The 19,529-nt window shown below is 38.1% G+C and overlaps 1 protein-coding gene across 3 annotated transcripts in view; it reads left to right on the top strand.

Annotated features, from left to right (window-relative positions):
- BCL2L13 (BCL2 like 13) overlaps positions 1-19,529 on the top strand; it is a 39,706-nt gene that overhangs the window by 1,511 nt on the left and 18,666 nt on the right. For 2 of the 3 annotated variants that reach the window (XM_082310039.1, XM_082310040.1), the window contains exons 2-5: positions 4,240-4,429; positions 14,081-14,191; positions 15,159-15,315; positions 18,583-18,652. In XM_082310039.1, coding sequence (XP_082166165.1) covers positions 4,309-4,429; positions 14,081-14,191; positions 15,159-15,315; positions 18,583-18,652 — 459 coding nt within the window. In that variant the 5' untranslated portion in view covers positions 4,240-4,308. Of the gene's footprint in view, positions 1-13; positions 354-4,239; positions 4,430-14,080; positions 14,192-15,158; positions 15,316-18,582; positions 18,653-19,529 lie in introns of those variants that run through there. The other variant, XM_082310041.1, reaches the window with a different exon arrangement.

The following is a 19,529-nucleotide window of genomic DNA, read 5'->3' as shown; positions in this document are numbered from 1 at the left end:
CATCTTGTTGATACAGGGTGTGGTTTTGTAGGCTTGTAGACCTTGAAATTTGGTACATTTGAATAAAGAACACCGTAGAAACGGAAGGCTCTAGATTAGAATGACGTGAAAGCCGTTACCTGTTGCAGAGATTGATATCAGGAGGATGACTGAAACCTGTGAATATATCAGTTGCACACTGCCCTAAAAATTATTTGAACTCCGGTGCTACTGTCTTGTTGCCTCGCTAAATCTCCCTGTCCGTGCTTGGGCGACCGCTTGCTGACTGAAACCACGCGTGCTTTGAAGTAATTTTCCAGCAGCAGAAAGTATTCTGCTAGAGCTGTGGTCTGGGACGATTAGGTTTGTAGCCGGTAAGTGAGTGTTGGTAACCTGGGCTGTAGCTGGGAAATGCATCCAGCCCTAGATTGACTCTGTTTTCAAGTGGGACTTAACTAGGGTCATGGTGGCAGTGTTATTTGTAAAAAGAGGGCAATCTGTGACTGTGCTATTGTTTCTGGACCTATGTTTTTAGTGCATTAGAAATCTGTAGCGATATTGATCACCTACTGTTTTGTTTATAAACATGCAGCAAAATACCTTAAAAGGCTACAGCTCTCAATGCAAAAGGCAAGTCTCTGACCTGCAGCAGTTGAATAGATGCGCAGTAGATCTTGCTGGCAGCTGGTGAACTGTTCTTACGGGCAGTATCGTAATGCTGTTGCATTTTGTCTTTTGAATGGTGCACGGTAAATGTAGCTTGGTGCACGCTAGGATTTTGCAGGTAAGGACTGAAACATAGCAGAGCCTTATCGCTAGGGGATTATATTCACTGTATTCATTGGTAGAGTTGCATTGCCCGTTATCTAACGTATAACTCTTCTGTGGATTAGGATGTGACAGATTGCATGAGGAAATGTCAGGCTGACTGGAACTCCTGTTCTCAGGTCGGTTGAGCAGCTCAGCCCACATGAAACAAGTGACAGCAGGGTTGGAGGAGTAGCAAGCTAAGTAAGCTTCAACAGGTATAGCCTTTTATTCTCCCAAGGGTGCAGGAATTGAGAAGGGTGAAATTTTTTGGAGGGAGTAATTTTGATATCTTTAGCTTTTTAAGAGGCAATATTCTTGCAGTGAATCTGTTACACCAGAAGTAACCCTCTTGCCCTTGTTTTGATGCTTGCGTAGTCTGTATAGTGCCGTATTTCCTCTGCTCCATTACATCTCCCATACAAGCCTTTGTCTTATTCTCTTAAACAGTTTCTGGACTCTCTTCCATTTTACTCCTGTAGTGGAAAGCTCTCCTTCCTCTGATCTGGTCTCTCAAGCTGCATGTCCTTTTTTTAGTCCCACTCATTCCTGAAAAATGGCCTTTTCTGAGATATTTACAGTGTCTGAGTCAATATTTCTCTATTTCTTTTTGTAAACAAAAACAGTCATTCACAATTCAAAATGAGTAATTCAGTTGCTGTGCTGTGGGCTTCTCTCAAAGGAGGACCAGTGATTCTGAAGTGCATTTCCAGTCTGACATTCTTTTAGTGAAGCTGAAGATACTTCTTCCATTCAAGTTCTTAAGTCTCCCTTCTCATTTCAGTATAAAACTACCTCTCAGAACATATTGACCAAAGTGATTTTTTTTTTTTCATCCAAAGCTTTTTTTCTTCGTTCTTTTCCCAGGGAAACATTAACCACTATTTAAATAAGCTGTGGCCTGATTCTCTCTCTCTCTCTCTTTTTTTCCTCCCTCCTCCCTCCAGAGGTGCTGAGCTAAGCATGCTGAAATTTTTGTGAATTAGGCCTCACTGTTACACATGGATCTCTGTGCTGGTGTGGAGTCTCACGCTTGTTTTGATTGGCTGGTTTTTTCCTTTCATTTTCTGTGTTGATTTGGAATTATATTTTGAAGAATAATCTTTGTTATATATTCAGACTTGTTCTTTGATCCACAGCGTAGTGTCTGGATGTCTCTGGACCATTCGTCAGAGTGATTCTTTCAGGACAGATCAGGTTGTCTGGAAGGGCTCCCATTCGCCGTGTAGGCATTGCGAGAAGCGTGTTGGTTTCGGGACTGTGGATCTGTACTGAACAAACCAGAACTGAAATGTGCTGGGGAGCTTTTGCTTTTTGGTGACTGGCATCTTTCACACCTGGTGATGTGAACATGTGGTATGGTGATGGCATCTGGGGATCTGGTCTGAAGAGCAAATCTGTTGTTAAAGGATCCTAAAGTCTTCTGAGCAGTTATTTTTTCCAAATCTCCCTGCTTTATGAAAGTCTCAATTTATGGAAGTGGCTGAAGAGTAACTGTGTATTGTGCAAAATCTGTGCTTATCCTCTGCTATAATTTCTTACTTTTCTGAAGCATGATACATTGCCTGTAGAGCACTTTGGAATGGAAGAGGCAACATAAATGTAGGATTACTGCTCCAAGGGAAGAGGGGTGAGTGTTGGCTCAAAGTTTTGACATTGGTTCCTTCCTATTTAAATCACTACTTCGGCTTAAGCCGTAGCAAAGACTCAACCGAATCTTTCTGGTAAAGGATTTCAGGCATTTTGAAATACATGGCAAGAAGCAGAGCTTCCAGAGTATAGTCTTCATGAAAGAGTCCTCTCCCGTTTTCAATACAGAATGAGTTTCAGAAACGAGAGTTGCTAAAGATTGACGAAAGGACACTTAGCCAATTTTACACCAGCTCTTTTCCTTTTGCAGCTTTTACTTTGACGGATAATTTTTTCTTTGCCAAGCTATCTGCTCACACAGTAACCGTGCCACAGCACAGTTATAGTTCTCTTTATCCTCAGTAACTGGTTGTACCGCTGTTAATCTGAATTCCTTTCCAGGGAGGAGAGGCGTTTGAAGTTAGTCCAGACATCTTGCATAGCTGGACAGATTGATGCTTTTTGTTTGCTTTCTCTGTTTATTATTATTATTCTTAATCTCGAGGCTTCATTTGCAGATTGTGCTTTGTTTTGGAAACCTGGTTCTCTCTCTCAGTCTTAAGGCATTTCCAATGTAATCAGGAACCCTCTTGAGATGTTCTGACTCCTGGTCCATGTATATAGCATTTTTCTCATTCAAACTCCTTTATGCTTTAAACTTGGTTTAAATATTTCTTCTAAATGTAACTGCACTCTCACACTAGTAAATTGTCTAACTCCTTTGGTATCTGTTAAGTAGCTGTTCTGTAGCATGAACTTTTCTGCAAGCCTTTCAGTTAGACAAGAGTGGACTACTACTTGTTTGGGAAAGACTCTTTGAAATGATGGAGAACTTAATGTTGAGAGTTTATCTTAAAGCCCTAAATATTGTTACTTGATTCATTAAGTAGATTGTGCACTGGAAGTAGTTATCCAGGCTGTTTCTAATACAAAGAGCTAAAAGATGTTGATTAATCTGAAACTTCCTTTCAATCTGTTGTATGGCTTTTTCCCCACTTCCATGTTGCCTTCCGAAATATTTTCTTCCCCTTGTCCTTTATGACTGTTCTTAATTTCTCTCTACCTTAGTTTTTCATTATTGGAAAAACTACTTATTTGGATGTTTGAAAAAAGCAACAAAACAAATAAAGTAAAACAGGGAAGTTCTTTGGCCAGGTGTTACTGTAAGGTGTGGATTTGTGTTAATGTCTGGGTGAGAAATCCAGGACACACAACCATCTGTTCTTCCAGTCCCTACAATGAATGTGGAATTTCCTCTGTTGACCATATGTTTTCCATTGCTGTTGGAACAGTAAAATGAATTCGAGGCAATTGTGGTCACTTTTTCTGCATTACAATTTTTAAGCATCATAATAGAGAATCTGAGAAAGCAGAGAATTGAGAAAACACTCATCAGAGGATTAGGGGAGGAGAGACTCCTCAGAACCTGTCTTTTTACCTCGAATTGTAGTTAATTAAACCTTCAGAATCCCTCAAAACCTCTTTGCATGAATACATGTGCATTTTTGTGTGTGGTTGAGTTGGGAGGCATTAGGAGGCAGACACATGGTGAGGAACTGTTCAATCTGCTTTAATGTGAGAGTATGTATGACAGGCAGGAGTGAGAAATGCCGCTGCTGGCAGCAGGTAGGCAGGGCGCTGGACTCAGGGGCAGTTGGTTTTACTCTGCATGGTTCTTATTAAAATATGAATGCATAGGATATCAGGGCAAAAACCTGGATATTACTTCACGTTTGTTACATAATTCCTTGTTATGTATGAGTTCATGACCTATTGCAGCCTTATAAAAAAAACCAAACAAAACACTCTGTTCTTTCCTTACAGTCTTCCTCAGTTACCCAGAGAAAACCCTACGTGCCCCATAACAGCACTGCCGCATTGCAAGCCAACCCGATGGCGTCCTCTACTGCTGTGCCTGTAGGATTTCACTATGAAACAAAATACGTAGTTCTCAGCTACCTGGGACTTTTATCACAAGAGAAGCCACAGGAGCATCCTCCTCCTTCAACTCAAGGTAATATTTGCATGTTCATCTGTACCTATTTACATATGCATCTGTATTTGCAATTCGTTCTTCAGCTGTTTGTGCACGTATGCAGAGTGTTAGTCTGATGTTTAGTGTAACGCGTCTCTTACTTTATTCATTTAAAATAATGGGAAGAGATGCTGATGGAAGCAAAGCTGTTTGTATTTAGATTAGCGTTTTAATTTGAGCTGTGCCAGGGCCGATTGGTGTTTATGAAGCAAATAAGTGGTTTTAGTAACTGTCCTGAGGTTAGGAGGGGTGGGTATATATTATCTTTGTTGAGCCATCTTGAGAATTTGAGCCCATGCTTGCTTTTTTTGGGAAGCAAGTGGAAGTAAGCAGGGGTGAGGTGGTGTTTACCGGCATAAACTCTGAGTGATGACTTGAGCAATCTCATGTTCTAAATACTGTTGCCCTAGTATGTAAATGCTGCTGCTGTTGTCAGTCAGTGGTAGTGCAGAGATGTGAAGCTTAACCTGGCCTATGCTGCATCTATTTATTTATTTATTTTTAAGAAGTCAAGGACTGCATGGAGTAACAGATGGAGTCAGATGTTTCTTCCAGAACAGGTTTATGCGTATTGGAGGTTAAATAAATAAATAGGAAGCAGAATAAAAGAAGTTTGATAGATTGCGTTTCACGTAGACCTAGGTAGTAAAAGTTTATTTATTTTGTGGTGGCAAGCACTTAAATAATGTTGTTTGTCAAGATTGTTTTGGTGGCTTGTCACTTCGTAATGACATTTCAGTCACTACTAGTTCCTGTGATTCAGAACTTATTCTGATGAAAGGCATATTAAAAAAAAACACACAAAGACAGTCTTCAGAATCTTTTTTTTTTTTAACAGGCACTTAAGAATGCATACTTTGTCATTTACTGAACTTACTTGTCATGAATTGAGAAATTCCTGAAAAGATAGCATCAAAGTTAGGACAGAAATGATTTTATCAGTTTGGCACTAAAGCACATAGCATATGCTGGTTGTAATAGATATCGTTTATAAAATTAATCTTAGTATATTTAAGGTCTGTCTATTACTTCCACTTTGACTGCATCTGTGGTCCATGAAAGGAGAGGCACCTTAGTGCCAAGATGCTGTTTCATAAAACCCTTTGTTGGAAAATGTGCTTACTTGAGCAATAACGTCTCATTCTGAATATCCCATCTGGGATAACTGGGCTCTAACTGGAAACGTATTGAGTACATATAAAGCTACAATGTGGAGGATTCTGCTTTGTTCTGTAAATGCAAGACTCAGAAAGGAAACTGTTAGTCTTAAAGTTTTTTTTTTAATACTTTGGCTGTGGTTACTTTTGAAATATTTGCAAATTGAGGGGAAACCTTTCAACTGATTCTTGTTACTGAAACCTCTAAGAAATATTTGAATTAAAGAGCAATATTAAAACTTTACAAAGAGGAAGCTACAAATGCTTAAACACAAATTTTGTAGTCAGTTAAGAGGACTTTTAAGCTCCTGAGTAAAGATAACTGTTGAGTCTACTTTTCAGATATTACTTATATATCTTAGCTTGTCTGACAGCAGGCTGTAGTTGGATTTGCTATTAAAAAACTCCAAAGCATTGATACTTTCCAAATCTGTTCTTTCATCCTTGTTGCTCTAAACCTTCCCTTCTAAACAGGAAATTCTCCTCCATTTCCCCCACCCTCACTCCCAAAACCAGACAGTGACCACAGCTTCTCCTCTCCTGGTCATCTTTCACTGTAATTAGATCTCCCTTTCAGTGTTTTTGCTGCTTTCTGATCAAAGCTTCTGGATAAAATAATCTCCCTTTACTTTTAATCTGCCACGTTGTTTCCCACTCTGTTTTGTAGTGCCTTGGATGGACTTCGGGCTGTTATTGAACTAAGTGCAAACACTTTATCCTTTTGCTTCAAGATTTGTTTCATTCTTTTCTGACTCACTTTTCCTGGTGCTTTTCTGCTTTCCGTGCTGCCAACAGCTTTCATTTGTCTGAGAGTTACTTTCTAAAAATCCTTTCTCCTACTTCTCTTGTTGCTTGTAATTGAACAGTTGTTTCAGCTGCACTTCCAGGGTATGTGTGGTAACAGCCATGTGTTTATTTTGAAGTACTGTATGCATCTTCTTTGAGTCTTAAGTAATTTATATATACAGTCTGTATCTCCTTGTTGTCTGGCATGTGGCTGATGCTTGCTTTTGAGAGCTGTACCAAAGCACTCTGCTCTGTGTGCTCTGTATTCTCCCCTAGGGAGACAGCGAGAGAAGCGGCAGCCCGTAATGGGTATTACCTAATGCACTGCTGGAAGGTAGCTGGGTATTTATTACAGTAATAAGCATGGTCTGTGAAACCTGGTTAGAACAAAAGAGATGTGAAAGCCAGTAAATGAAAACGAATAGTTGTTGTGTAGAATCCCATCAAGAGGAAGGAACTTCTGGTTTTTGGTAACGAAGACATGAGGGATGATAACAGTATGACATTACATCGTGCTTGTCAGTGTGTTTTTCAAGCACTGTCATCAGCCATTGATACAATATCTTGACTGATCCCAAGTTACTTTCATTGATGTTTTTTGTGGTACTTTGAAATGCTGGCCAGTAGTCTTTCTGTTCTGTATGGCTCAACACTGTTGATTTATGAATTGAGAGGATTCCGATACAAAGTATCGGTTACTTAATCTTATTTTGCTTTAATTTGTTTATTGTGCTGACAGACCTTTCATGGGAAACAACTGAAGCAGTGATTTTGGCTATTTCCCGTTTCTATTTTAGTTGCAGAACGCTTCTCTATTGTATGTGTTTCATTCATATGAGCTATTGATGCTGGTATATGGTACTTTCCCTTCATGTATTTTTTTTTAGATCCAAATAAGTCCTTAGTCTTTGTCTGATTTCTGTATCATATTACAATATAAGGGGACCATCCAGAAAGGCTAGTTTTAGTTTGCCCTCGTTAATGTTAACCGCTTTCATCTCCTTCGGTGTCGGAGAGTGAGGAACTCCTCTAGAGGGCGGTTCAGAGCAGGATCCTCACTACAGCCACTTTGTCTCACCCAGTGGAGGGTCTTCTGTCTTGCCATTGCATGTATACAGAACGTGGGGAAATAAGGCACACTAAGTGCCTTTAGTATTTCTGTACCTCCCTTGAGTCTCCTCCTACAGCAGTCTCCCAGATTTCAGTGAAATTTCAACACTCCAATTAAGCTAGAGAATAGATCCGATGGGTTAAAGAAACAACCAAAAAAGCTATCTTTCCCAACAGGAGTGGTACTATTTTATGTCTGCTAGAACTGGTAGGAGAAATTGAATGCTTTTGTCTATTCCCCTCCCTTCCCTCCTATGGTCATCTCCCACAAACCTCCGCTTTCCCACATTTCGCACTAGAGAGTCCTTTTTCTGATGTTTGTCTCTTTGTTCCAAAAACTCAGGTAAGAGTAAATCTTTAAGATATTTTTTAGATATCAAGTTAAAACTTCTCATTTTTTGCAGACCTAATATGCTTTACAAGACCGATGGTTTTTGGAGGGGTTTCATTTCATGAAGAGAAAACTCAGAAAAATTACATAGAAAATTACCTCACTATATTTCCTTTTGGATCTCTTGGTTGGTCTTGATTTTGTTGCAAGAAAGATGGCTTCAGTTACAAGAGCTAAAAACACTTCTGGCTTCAAGCAAAGGCGGCCGATCTAAGTCAACATCTGATTACTACTTTGAAATTTTTATTTAGATAGCTTCTCTTCAGAGCAGAGACTGAAGAGAGAACCATCCACAGTATTTCAGGCTCTTGAAAAAAAGACAGTTTTATTGGACAAACCAATCTTTTAACATTACAGCTCTATAGTATTCTGTAGTTGATTTCAGTGTAGTATTCTGTAGTGGATTTCAGTGTTTCCGGAGGAAAATCCAGCAAACTTAACTGGGCAGTAGTTTGAGAGATTATTCCTGTTACAGTTTTGGCAGAATAGTGATTCTGCATAGCACTCACTTTAGTTTATTTAAAGCAAAGTCCATTAGCAGTAAATTCTGTTACTTTTTGGTAGGTGAATAATACAAATTGCTCAGATAAAGCTGATAAAACACACACGATAAGGTATCATCTGTGTAAGTTCATGTGGTTTGAGGCAACAGACAAGTACAATTATTTAAATGTGTGGAAGCTCTCAGTTACCTGTTCATTAGATTGTGGAGAGATGCTTTAGTATTTTTTCAGAACTCTCGTAGTATCTATAACTACTGGTTCATACACAGAAAATAAATATAAAGTATCGGAAAATATTTCTACATTTTCCCCCCTGAAGTTCAGGCTCATTACAGAAGCTTCCAGTCTGCTGCAGTTGTTAGTACTACTTACTTTTTAAGTGAGTCAAAGTACTTTGTTTTTGTGATTCAATATATTTGTATTATAAATGCTTCTTTATGTTTCATCAAGGGGTAACTTTTAGTGTATTGCTGTCTTTTAATCTCCTTCCCCATGGTTTGACTCCATCCCATGAGCCTGTGGCTATAATGAAGATTCTGAAGGAAAGTAGCTTTTCTGTGTTTTCCTTGACAGAATGAGAAATCTTAAATAATCCCTTAGCTCACATAGCATCTGGAAGATTTATAATCAATGCCACTACTGCATGGTGCCGTAGATTACTCAAGAGGTGAACAAGGTTTTGACAGTTTTACAGTTTCTCTGAGGTGCATGCTATCCACAGTACTTCAATCCAATTATTGTGCACAGTGTTCTTTTGACCATTTATTATCTGTTTTGGAATTACTGTTTGAAGTGCTGTATATAGTCAGTGATCAAGGCATTTTAGTGGTTTCCCACACACAGTTCTTACAGCTGAGAAGTGTTGAATTGGGTTACTGGGAGAAATGGGTTTTACGTTTATTTGTTCACTTGCTTCAGTTAGAAGTGAACTCTGTTACGTCTCAGGAAATACATGGACAGATAGGCAGAGATGGTCAGGTTTCATGCGTTGTGGGTGAGCTCAAGGCTCCTTAGTGGCCATCCCAAATATCACAGTAGTACCTCTTCTATATGGTTTTGGCCGTCATGGGTTGGATACCTGTCATTGCAAGATTTTCTGTCATCGGGTGACACTTTGACTGGCTGTTGCAGAATATCTTGGTTTTCTTCGTACTCCATGCCTGTATCTTCACTTACTCTTCATAGTACATACAGTTGATCTGTAGGAAATGAAGGAGTTTTTGAGGTGGTTTTAGCTTAGATGAATAACTCATTCCTTAGAAACTTTCCTCTTAGAGCAAAACATACCTCCTTTGGCTGAAAAGTCACAGGCTGAAAAGGTACACGTTGTAGGTCAGACCAATGCAGTTCATGGTAATGAGGGAGATATTTCCTGAACTGAGGCAAGGAAAGGGAGTTTTTAGGGTGTGACTTGGAGAAGTACGAGGTGGTCCCTCGAGGAACATGAATTCCCACTTAATTAAACCTTCTCTTTGCCCACAAAAAAATTGACTGCTAGTTGGCAATGTCTTGTACCTTTTTGGTTCTTAGTGTTTTGGACTTTTTTAGTTTCTTTTAAGCTGAGCCTTCTTATGGTTTATAAAGAGCTTCTTTTAAATATTTCTTAAATCAAGGGCTACATCTATGTACAGCAGTCGGTGTTCTGGAGTTTGCTGGGGTAATGGATATACTTTTCATTAAAGGAAACAAATGAATACATTTGTAAAGAGATTTTGTGTATTTTTGTCACTTCTCAGTGCTTACACAAATTTTAGATGCTTATTCTCATTGTTTTAAAAAGTCTGAGATGTTAAAGAAATAACAGAATCATGCTGAAAGTAAATTTTTAAGTCAATGTTGACTATACAGAAGTTAATACAGAGATCTAGGAGAACTTGGAAACAGAGATATTGGTAAATTAAAATTACAAGCATGAAAGAAAAAAAAATCAGGAGCAATCTGTGACATCAGTGGCTTTCTTTTTCATTCACCCTGCATTGACTTGAACTAAAAAGGCATAACACCTTCTCAGTCTCTCCTTATAGTTGCTGTTGTCTCTTGTTAGATGTAGTTGTGCACAAACACTGTAGAATCAGATGTGCAGGCTCTCTAGCTCTGATAAATGACTTCCCATCCCTCCTCCTCCTGGGATCAAACCTGGGGAACGGGTTAGTCTTGTATTGTTACTAAACTTCTGGAATGGCCTTATCAGTGAAGCTTTACTGAAGTATTACATTTGTTTAGTAGTCATAACACTGATTGTCAGTGATGCAGTGCTTGATGGACTTTTAGAATACATTTTCCCCTACTTTGCAGGTTACCTCCAAATAACTGAAAAACAAAATCTTAACAAGAACATGCTTGTGCAAAAGGGAACATTTATTCCATAAATAGAAAGTAGAATGCACTATCTTCTTCGTGTAAGACTGTAACAGAGGTTTGTTGTGTCTTTGGGTTGGGAAGAGGCCTTTCAGAGCCAATTTACCAAAAGCCAGTAATGGCAAACCCGTTTTTTCAGCATAGGAATGCATTCCATGTTTATGGATTTTACAAGTACCATTTCTGGTGTGACTGTTTGCATTATTAAACAATGAAAACATGTTCTCATCTACTAGAAGCTGTTTTTACTGTGTTATTCTACCTATTTGCAAACTGACTTGGAAGTTGTCTAAAGGAGAAAAAGATACCGCTCGCTTAGGGCCTTTGCTGTTGGAATACGCTGTTCTCCAACATGGGGTGCAATTTTTGTTGGCAGCGGTCAATATACAGGAGATGAAGAAAGCTGAAGTCCATTGATAATTAGGGGAATAACCAGTGCAAAGTCACTGGTCTGGGAGGGGTAAGTTTTTGATGTTTTGGCATGACTGAATAGTCAGGTGCTATTGGAATCAGCAGCTGCTGCAAAGTTGTGGGTGTTATGAGATGGAAAGCATTGACTGCAGCACTGATTATCTAAACAGCTCTTTTGTACGCTGGTAGCAATGGAATTTCTCTTCCTTCCATTTTCCGGGTGACTTATTATCAAGTATGACAGCTTGTCATGTGTGATCATCATCACGTTAGTCCCATGAGAACGGGTGCTCTTCTGAATACCCTCATCCCTTCCATATACAGGGTGAAGCACAGGTTAAGATTAGAGTTTGTACTTGCGTGTACTTGTTGTCTTGACTGTGAAGCAGTGGTTTTGTCATTCAAAGAGGAGACCTTAGAGGGACTGACAAGGCATTAGTGGGTGTCTGTTCATTAAAAAAAAGGAGGAACAATTTGCTTCTTTCTGGAATTTGTTGTTCAGAGTGGCAAAGAGAGACTGTTTGAGAAGGAATTTAAGAAGCTCAATAAAGTTATTCTGAACATAGTGATGAAGATCTGACTGTGGTTAAGAAAAACAGAATTAAACTGACTATCTGTTGTTCCTTTAAACTGTTCACATAAATAAATGTAAACGTTTTACACTGACATGTACATTGGTTTAGAAGTATTTTCTCTCACAGGTATCTATTGAGTGCTGAGTTTTTAAGCATTAGCAGCATTCAGTGGGTTGATTCTGTGGATTTTTAACTAATTTTTCAAATGTAGGAGACCTTGCAAGCTTATTGTGTAGTGCTTTTTTAAATACAGAAAATGTACTGTGTACTTTACTACGTGTCTGTGTGTCTTAACTGGTATTGTTGCTTTTATGGTTTTCACACACTTGGATGTGAAAACTAGTGATACTGTGTGTATGAAGGAAATGGGAAGGCGATACAGCACTTTAAGTGAGTTTAAGCAGACTTAAATAGAGATGAAACGAAGAAAATAGACAGTTGTTCATAAAACTACCAAATTATAATTTAGTGTCTTCAAAACAGGAGTAAAGAAAGATAGGCCACAAAGCTACACTGGGTGTTGCACAACGTACCTGAAGATTTGGATGTGGAATATAAGTGATGAGGAAGAAATGAAGTCAGATGATACAAGCATTATGGATACAAATCCTTTCCCTTTTTATTTTCTTCAACTGAGTGAAAAACATCTGTAGAGATGTCTAGATGCCCAGGTAGAGCTGTAGGCAGTTGATGTAGGTGCAGAGAGGGTGAGATAGGTTGGAGAGTTGTCAGTATTTGGGTGCATGAGTAAGAAACAGTGGACATGGGCAACGTTACCAGAAGGTCAGCCAGGAGATGGTGTTTAAATCGTGGGCACAAGAGATCATGAAGTCCCCAAAAAGGAATTCTGAGGAATATTCAGAAGTAAGAGAGCTAAGAGAATGTGTTTTGGGTAACCCAGTCACTGATATTGTTGAAAGTAGCAGAGTGCAGGGCTAATGAGGACTGATAATTGACCCAAAACTTAGGGAAGGAAATGGCTGGAAGGGAGATTATTTAGCAAAGGGAAGTTTTATGGTCAATTTTATTTGTTTGCTTATTTATTTCAGGAGTAGGTTGATAGAAAATTCATTTTTATATTTGTGTAGATATAACAGAGATCCATTTTATCTCCAAGTAGGACATTTCAAGGAATTGAAAGAAAGGAAGAAGAAAATTTCAGTGTTGGCGGTTGATTCAGTGATGTTTGGTGAAAAGAAGACAGCAGTTAATGGAACAGTTTTTGTGGTGTGCTTTGAGAAAGAGATTTGAAGACATGCTTGAAAGCTGATGGAAGAAATAAAGATGAGCAAACCCAAAGAAAAAGCAGCTAAATAGCAAGAGTTTTGAGCTGGAACTCTGTCCCAGACATCTAGTCTTTCCATTAGTACACATCCCATAAAGCAGTTACTTGAGTAGTTACCTTGCCATATGGCCTTATATTGGAAAGGTTGATAATCAGCAGGCAGTTCCTTAAAGATCCAAATGTTTTAAATACCTTGGCTTGTTTAGAAACAGTTTTGTGTCTCTCTTTTGCTACAGCATAATAATTAAGATGATTGAGAGTCTATATAATCCTGAATGATATGGTTGAAACAGCTTCTTGTTACCAAATATCTAGAGTCAGCACACGGAATATGTATTTGTGATCCCAAACCACAGCATGTGTACTTCTGGGGATATGTGGCCATTTCAAATTCCTAAATGACTTGATTAGGAGATGAGAATTGACAATTGACTGACAATTCTGGGGTCCTTTGCCTCTATTGTTACTTGTGAACCCAATCTTAAATTAATTCATTGTGGCCTGTAGACTCCTCATGAACAATGAAATGATGCACAGTCAAGAGATTTCGGGACTCTTCATTGATGTTATTACATAGTTGTTCTTAGTATTTTTGTAGATTCTACAGGCATCAATATCAATTTTATATTTTGCTACTAAAAATCAAGCTTATGCCTATGTCTGCTTTGTTTTGGTGTAGTTTGATAATGAGTGTATTAGTTTTAATGACTGGTTGTTTATGTGCCTTCCTTCGATTTTGGTCTTAAATTTAAGATAAGTTTGTTTTTAAAGCTATTATGTATTCTGTTTTTGTCTTTACAGTTCTAATTTTTTTTCATATATTAATATTCAAAGCACCTATTCTATCTTGAATAGGCCCGGAAGTTTATGTGTTTCTGGGTTCATATAATAAAACTTTTGTAATAAGTGCCCTTAAGAGATCATACTTTTTATGTTGCTGTCTGAAATAGAACTTTCACCTTGAATTCCTTTATAGTCAATATTTCAATATCATGTCCCATTATCTACCTTATTTGAAATACTACATTTGAATAATTTCTCTGGTTTCTTTTAGGGACTCAACAACAGCTTATGCCACAACATGCTTTGGAGAAAGAGGCTTTGGAGAAGATTAAAATAGAAATCGAGGAGGAGCTAAAACATCTTGATGAAGAAATCTTGGAAGGTGCTCTTCAGATTTTCCCATTTCAATCGATAATCTCTATGTCCTATAATGGTAGTTAATTTGTAACAGGTACTCTAGTTAAAGAGATTTTTGGACACATTGAATCTCTTTACCCCCCCCCAAGATTTCTACACATTGTCACATGAAGTAAAATAGTTAAACTTTACCGTTTGGTTTGGAGCGGTGGAGTCTAGCCAAAGCAAACAACTGAATGACATTTAATAGCCTACTATAAATAATGAAATGTAAGCAGCCCTTAAGCTGCTCCAGTTGATGACAGAAGTGAAATCATTCCTCAGCAGCTAACATTCAGGGGAGCGTGGACTTAAACCATCTGATTTCTCACTTCCACCAGATTTATTTTGTGTGACACGCTTTGACCTATAGATGTGGCTTTTATAGGACTCCCAGCAAGGGATGATTTGGAAACAATCTTTGCTTTGCATGCGTGTTGCAAATTGGAAATCTGAAGTAGAAGAGCTCTAGATCTGTTTACATTCATCCCTACAGACCTTTCTTAGAAGTTTTAAACCAAGAAGGAAAAGGTTATATGAACAAAATATTATTTTAAAAAATGATACTCTAGTACTGCTGCAGATACGTCCATGCGTGGGCAAATTTTACCATGGAAAAGAGGCTCTCTTGCTGCTCCATCAGGGTTGACATCAGCTTAAAATTGAGAGTAGTTGCACATTCAGCTAACTTGCTGGTTAGTATGCATTTGTTAAATCAGAGCTGGAGAGGAAATGTAACTCAAAGTCATCTACAGCTTGTAAGTACCACTTCCAGAATAGATTTGGACCATACTTGTTTTACTACAGTTTGTTCATAGCATGCTTTGACTATAGGGTTGTGATTTCTTCGTCCCTTATGTAAACTGTGTTAACTGGTGGGATAAGAAATCTGAGACTGTTGATGTTCTTATATGAATTTATTTTACTTTATTTTGTATACTTTTTTCTCTCAGCATTTACCACTACAGGATTTGACTGCCACACTTCCCCAGTGTTCAGTCCTGCCAATCCAGAGAGCTCAATAGAAGACTGCCTGGCTCATTTGGGGGAGAAAGTGTCCCAGGAATTGAAAGAACATCTGCACAAAGCACTGCAGAGCTTGCTTAGCAAGTGAGTTTCCATTTGCTTTTTCAAGGGGAAGGTGTTTCCTTTTGCATTGTGACTCCTGCTGAAATGCTAAAGATGGGAATACATTTTGTATTGCATTTCTTTCTTTTTCAGTGTTCCTTGCTGGCTGGTTTTTTTTTTGTGTTCTGTGTTTTAATGTGCAAATACTTCTTTGTGCTATTTGCTCTTTGCAGTGATGTAAGTTCTAAAATTTTTCTAAGCTTTTAATATTGAAATTCTGAGACTAATTCAAGTAGTTTGAGTTGCTGGTGAAACTAGCAGCTGGCAGCTGGCAGTTGCCATTGCCAACTTCATGAATGCTGGGCTGTAGCCAGATTAACTTCTTTTACCTTATAGTTAAGAGTAGAGCTGAAGGTTTGTTTGTAGTCTGGCTCAAGATGAGTGTGAGAGTTTCCCTGAAAGGACGGTAGTGAGATGCTTTATGACCACCATTCAGGCACATATCTGAGGCAAATGTGGGCCCCTGGGCTAACCTTGGTCCCTTAAGAGCTGTCCCGTCAGTTTAAGCTTATTGTTTTAATAGCAGATTGTACTTGGCATGCTAGTATCTTGATTAATGTCTTTTGCAAATTGGTAAAATCATTGTGGTTGCTTGTTTTTCTATTACAAATGACCAGCCTGATTTTAACGGATCCACATGAACTACTTCTGGCTGTTCTGAGTGACCTCCAAAATGTATTTGTAGAGAGCTGGAGCTGGAAGGTGCTACTTTAGGGACAGTTACATAAATGCAGCTGTGAAGGCAGCTATCTCAGTCTATGTTTTGTGGATTGGTTTAAATAATATGGCTCAAAAGAAGCTGAGAATCTCTAGTACTACTCTTTCAGAGTTTGCGTAGCTGTTCATGAACTGTTTGAACAACAAGGTTCTGGAAGCCTAGATATCAGCGCCTAGTGTAAACTTTCTGATGCATGGGGCTTAAGCCTTCCGTTCATGCACTGGAGAGGCATCTCATGCCCTCATGAAGGTAATGCCCTTTATGGCAGACTTCTGAACATCAGGAAACACCTTTTTACTGTGACGGTGATTGAGCACTGGCACAGGTTGCCCAGAAGGGTTGTGGAGGCTCCATCCTTGGAGATATTCAAAAGTTGTCTGGGCATGGTCCTGGGAAGCCTGCTGTAGGAGACGCTGCTTGAGCAAGGAGGTTGGACAGGATGTTCTCCAGCAGTGCCTTCCAACCTCAACCATTCTGTGATTCCTTAACTAGCTCCCTAGTCAACGTAAGGGTTGACTTTTTATGACCAATATAATTTAAAACTGACTGTTCAAAGTCAGGTAGGATGGGGCTTTGGGCAACCTGATGTAGTGAAAGATGTCCCTGCCCATGATCTTTCAAGGTCCCTTCTAACCCAAACCATCCTGTGATTCTATGACTCTGACCTGGATTTCACAGCAAAGGTGCCATATAACATCTGACCAGACAGATGAAGATGGTTGTCTCTTTTTCCATGAGTCATCCAAGGGAAAAGTACGTTGTCAACTCACCATTTAACTTTCAGAAACTTATATACTGTCTGCTTCTATATGCTGTTTTTACAGGGTCAAAAAGTAAGTTCATTATTGTGTAAACTAACAATTGTTTACCCACAGAAAAGAGTATGTGGGGTACAAGTTTCTCCTTAAGTGGCAAAAGATATGCTAGCGTGTTCGTTCAGAAATGACAGAAGCTTCTCTGCCTTTACAAGCCAGGCATCTGCCTTGTGTGGCCTTAAAAACTTGTACTTAGTATCTTCTGAAGAACTGAGGTTTTGATAAATACTTCACTACACACTAAAAAACCAGCCTGGCGACAAGTTGGAAAATCAGCAGTAAGCCTTGCAACCCATACTTTTCGTGTGTCTAAAATGGTAAATTGAAATAACAGCATTTTAAGTTTAAATGTCTTAAAGGTTGTAGATAATTGGCTGACTGACTGACATTGAGGGATCGTAACTGGTGCACTCTAGGTTGATTCTTTTTGGAGATTTCCCGAGATGAGGTCTTTGTAAATTAAGTGGTTCTAGCTTGTTAGTAGCCTGATGTTCTAGGCTTCTTGTGTTTTCTATGGGAAAATACTTACATTCTAAGTATTTTTTTAATTTATATACATACATCCATAAAAAGTGTGAAATGCCTGTGAAAACGTGTTGACCTGCATGCCTTTTTATAAGGCAAACTAGAGCTACTGTTTAATCTCTTGATAATATCCTTCCTGCAGCTGTTGTTGCTCTTCTCATCCCACTGATTCATTTGGATTTGCATTTTAAAGGAATTAATGTACCAAGGAAGTTAAGAGAATGCACTTAAAATGACAAACCCAAATTATGTTTTCCTCAGTGTGCTTTAACGCTGTTCTTTTACCCATGTTTGCTACAGTAGTGCTATTTGATGCAATACTTACTTATTTTGCTTATATTTTCTTGTACTCTTATATGCATATAAACAAGTATGTTTATGGTACTGTTAGATCATGACACGTTCTTGGAGTTCAATAAGCAGTCTTCTGTCCAATACCAGTTACCACTATATCCCTTAAACTAAAATCTGAACTTGCCTTTTGTCATGGTCTGGCTTAGGACAACTGCTTTTGAAGCAGCACATCTTCTGTTGTCACTTGGCAGAAAGTCTTTATTGTTACTGACTCTAAGATACTGTACGATCTTGGAGGAAGGAGTATGGAAGAGGGGAATTTCATCATCCCAATTCAGAAAAGTAGAGATGCGATGAATCTAAAATAGAGGTATCTACTGAAATACAAAGGGTTTTTGTCATCAAAAGTGCTGTTTCTTGCAAATAAAGGCTTCAACTGTAACATAATGCGGTCAAGCAGCCTGTCTTGGTTCATTGCCTATATTGTTTATAAAAAATTTACTCTGCATTGACCTCTATCTCACATGTGAATTTTGTAGTGGAATTTTTTATCTTTAAAGTCTCAGATTCTAAAAAATTATACACAACAGTTTAGAAATTTTGGTAGCATATCAGAGAACCTACTTACCTAAACTCCTTTAAGTTGTAGACTATCAAATTATTATGAAATTCACTTAATCAATTATATGAAATTGTATAACTGGGAGAAGGTAGTGTCTTCCTGATCCTATCTGGTGCTGGTGTTTTATGTCCTGAAACTCAAGACTTGTTAGCTCTTGAAAATTATTTGCTGTAATACATGTGAAAATATTTTGTTCTTTGGAAACTGAGAATTTTATTTTATTCTTGTTCTTTTGTTTCCTTTTATAACTTTCAGTGTTGGTTTAACTTCTGCAGGCCAGTGACATATCAAGAATATCGAGAGCGCACACAAGAGACGGCTGCTCATGCCAGTGGATGGAACAAGGTACCAAATAAGCGACTTTCACTTTGATATCTCTCGCATCTATTTGATGTCCGCAGTGTTTTTCACTAGGTACAGTTATGCTTCAGAGAGCAGCAAGGATAAAAAGAACCCACTTATTTTTAGTATGAAATAATTTTCACTCTCAGAATAGTAAATGTGGACATAATATGTAGTTTTTAGATAATTTAGCCAGAAGTTATCTAATGGAAGTATTAGGTCAATCTTCCTTTATTATAGTAAAAAGAAAAGTTAGAGTTGTTGCTTGACAATATTTTTTTTACAATAATCATTAACATTCTTAAATTCCCAAGAGAGATTTATTGTTTTAGCAATTTGGTAATGAAATCTGAGATAGATGTTTTCATAGTATTTCTCTACTGCTTCTTTGCTTCCATCTCAGGCTCAAAATATATGTAAAACAAAGTGCTAAACATGGTGAAAATAAAAATTGATAGTATCTTCACAATATTTAAATGGTTCAGAAAACCTAAGGATGGTGTGCCTACGTGGTTTCAGGAGTAGTTACCTCAAATTATATGAAGCTTCTTTTTAAAACAAAATGCAAATCTGTAAATGAACTATCTTATAATAGTTTTAATGTACAATGAGTAGAATTAGTGTTCCCAGATTCATCTTTCATTAATTATTCAAATTCATCATCTTAATCATTCTCTGATGGGTTCAGTGGGCATCAGAAAAAGAATGACAGAATGAAATAACTATTTGCAAATTTAATCACAAATTGAGTGTTAAAATTTAGTCTTAAAACGGAACAAGAAATCTTTTTTCTCCCCTTTACGTTTTTTTTTTTTCCAGAAATACTTTTCCTTAACTAGATTTCCCTGCTTGCTTCAGAAACTGATGATCTAACCAAGCG

The sequence above is a fragment of the Platalea leucorodia genome (assembly GCF_965183815.1).
Source record: "Platalea leucorodia genome assembly, chromosome: 4".
In the NCBI taxonomy this organism is placed as follows: Eukaryota; Metazoa; Chordata; class Aves; order Pelecaniformes; family Threskiornithidae; genus Platalea; species Platalea leucorodia.
The sequence above is the reverse complement of the archived record's forward strand: the minus strand, read 5'-3'. Positions and strand labels throughout refer to the sequence as shown.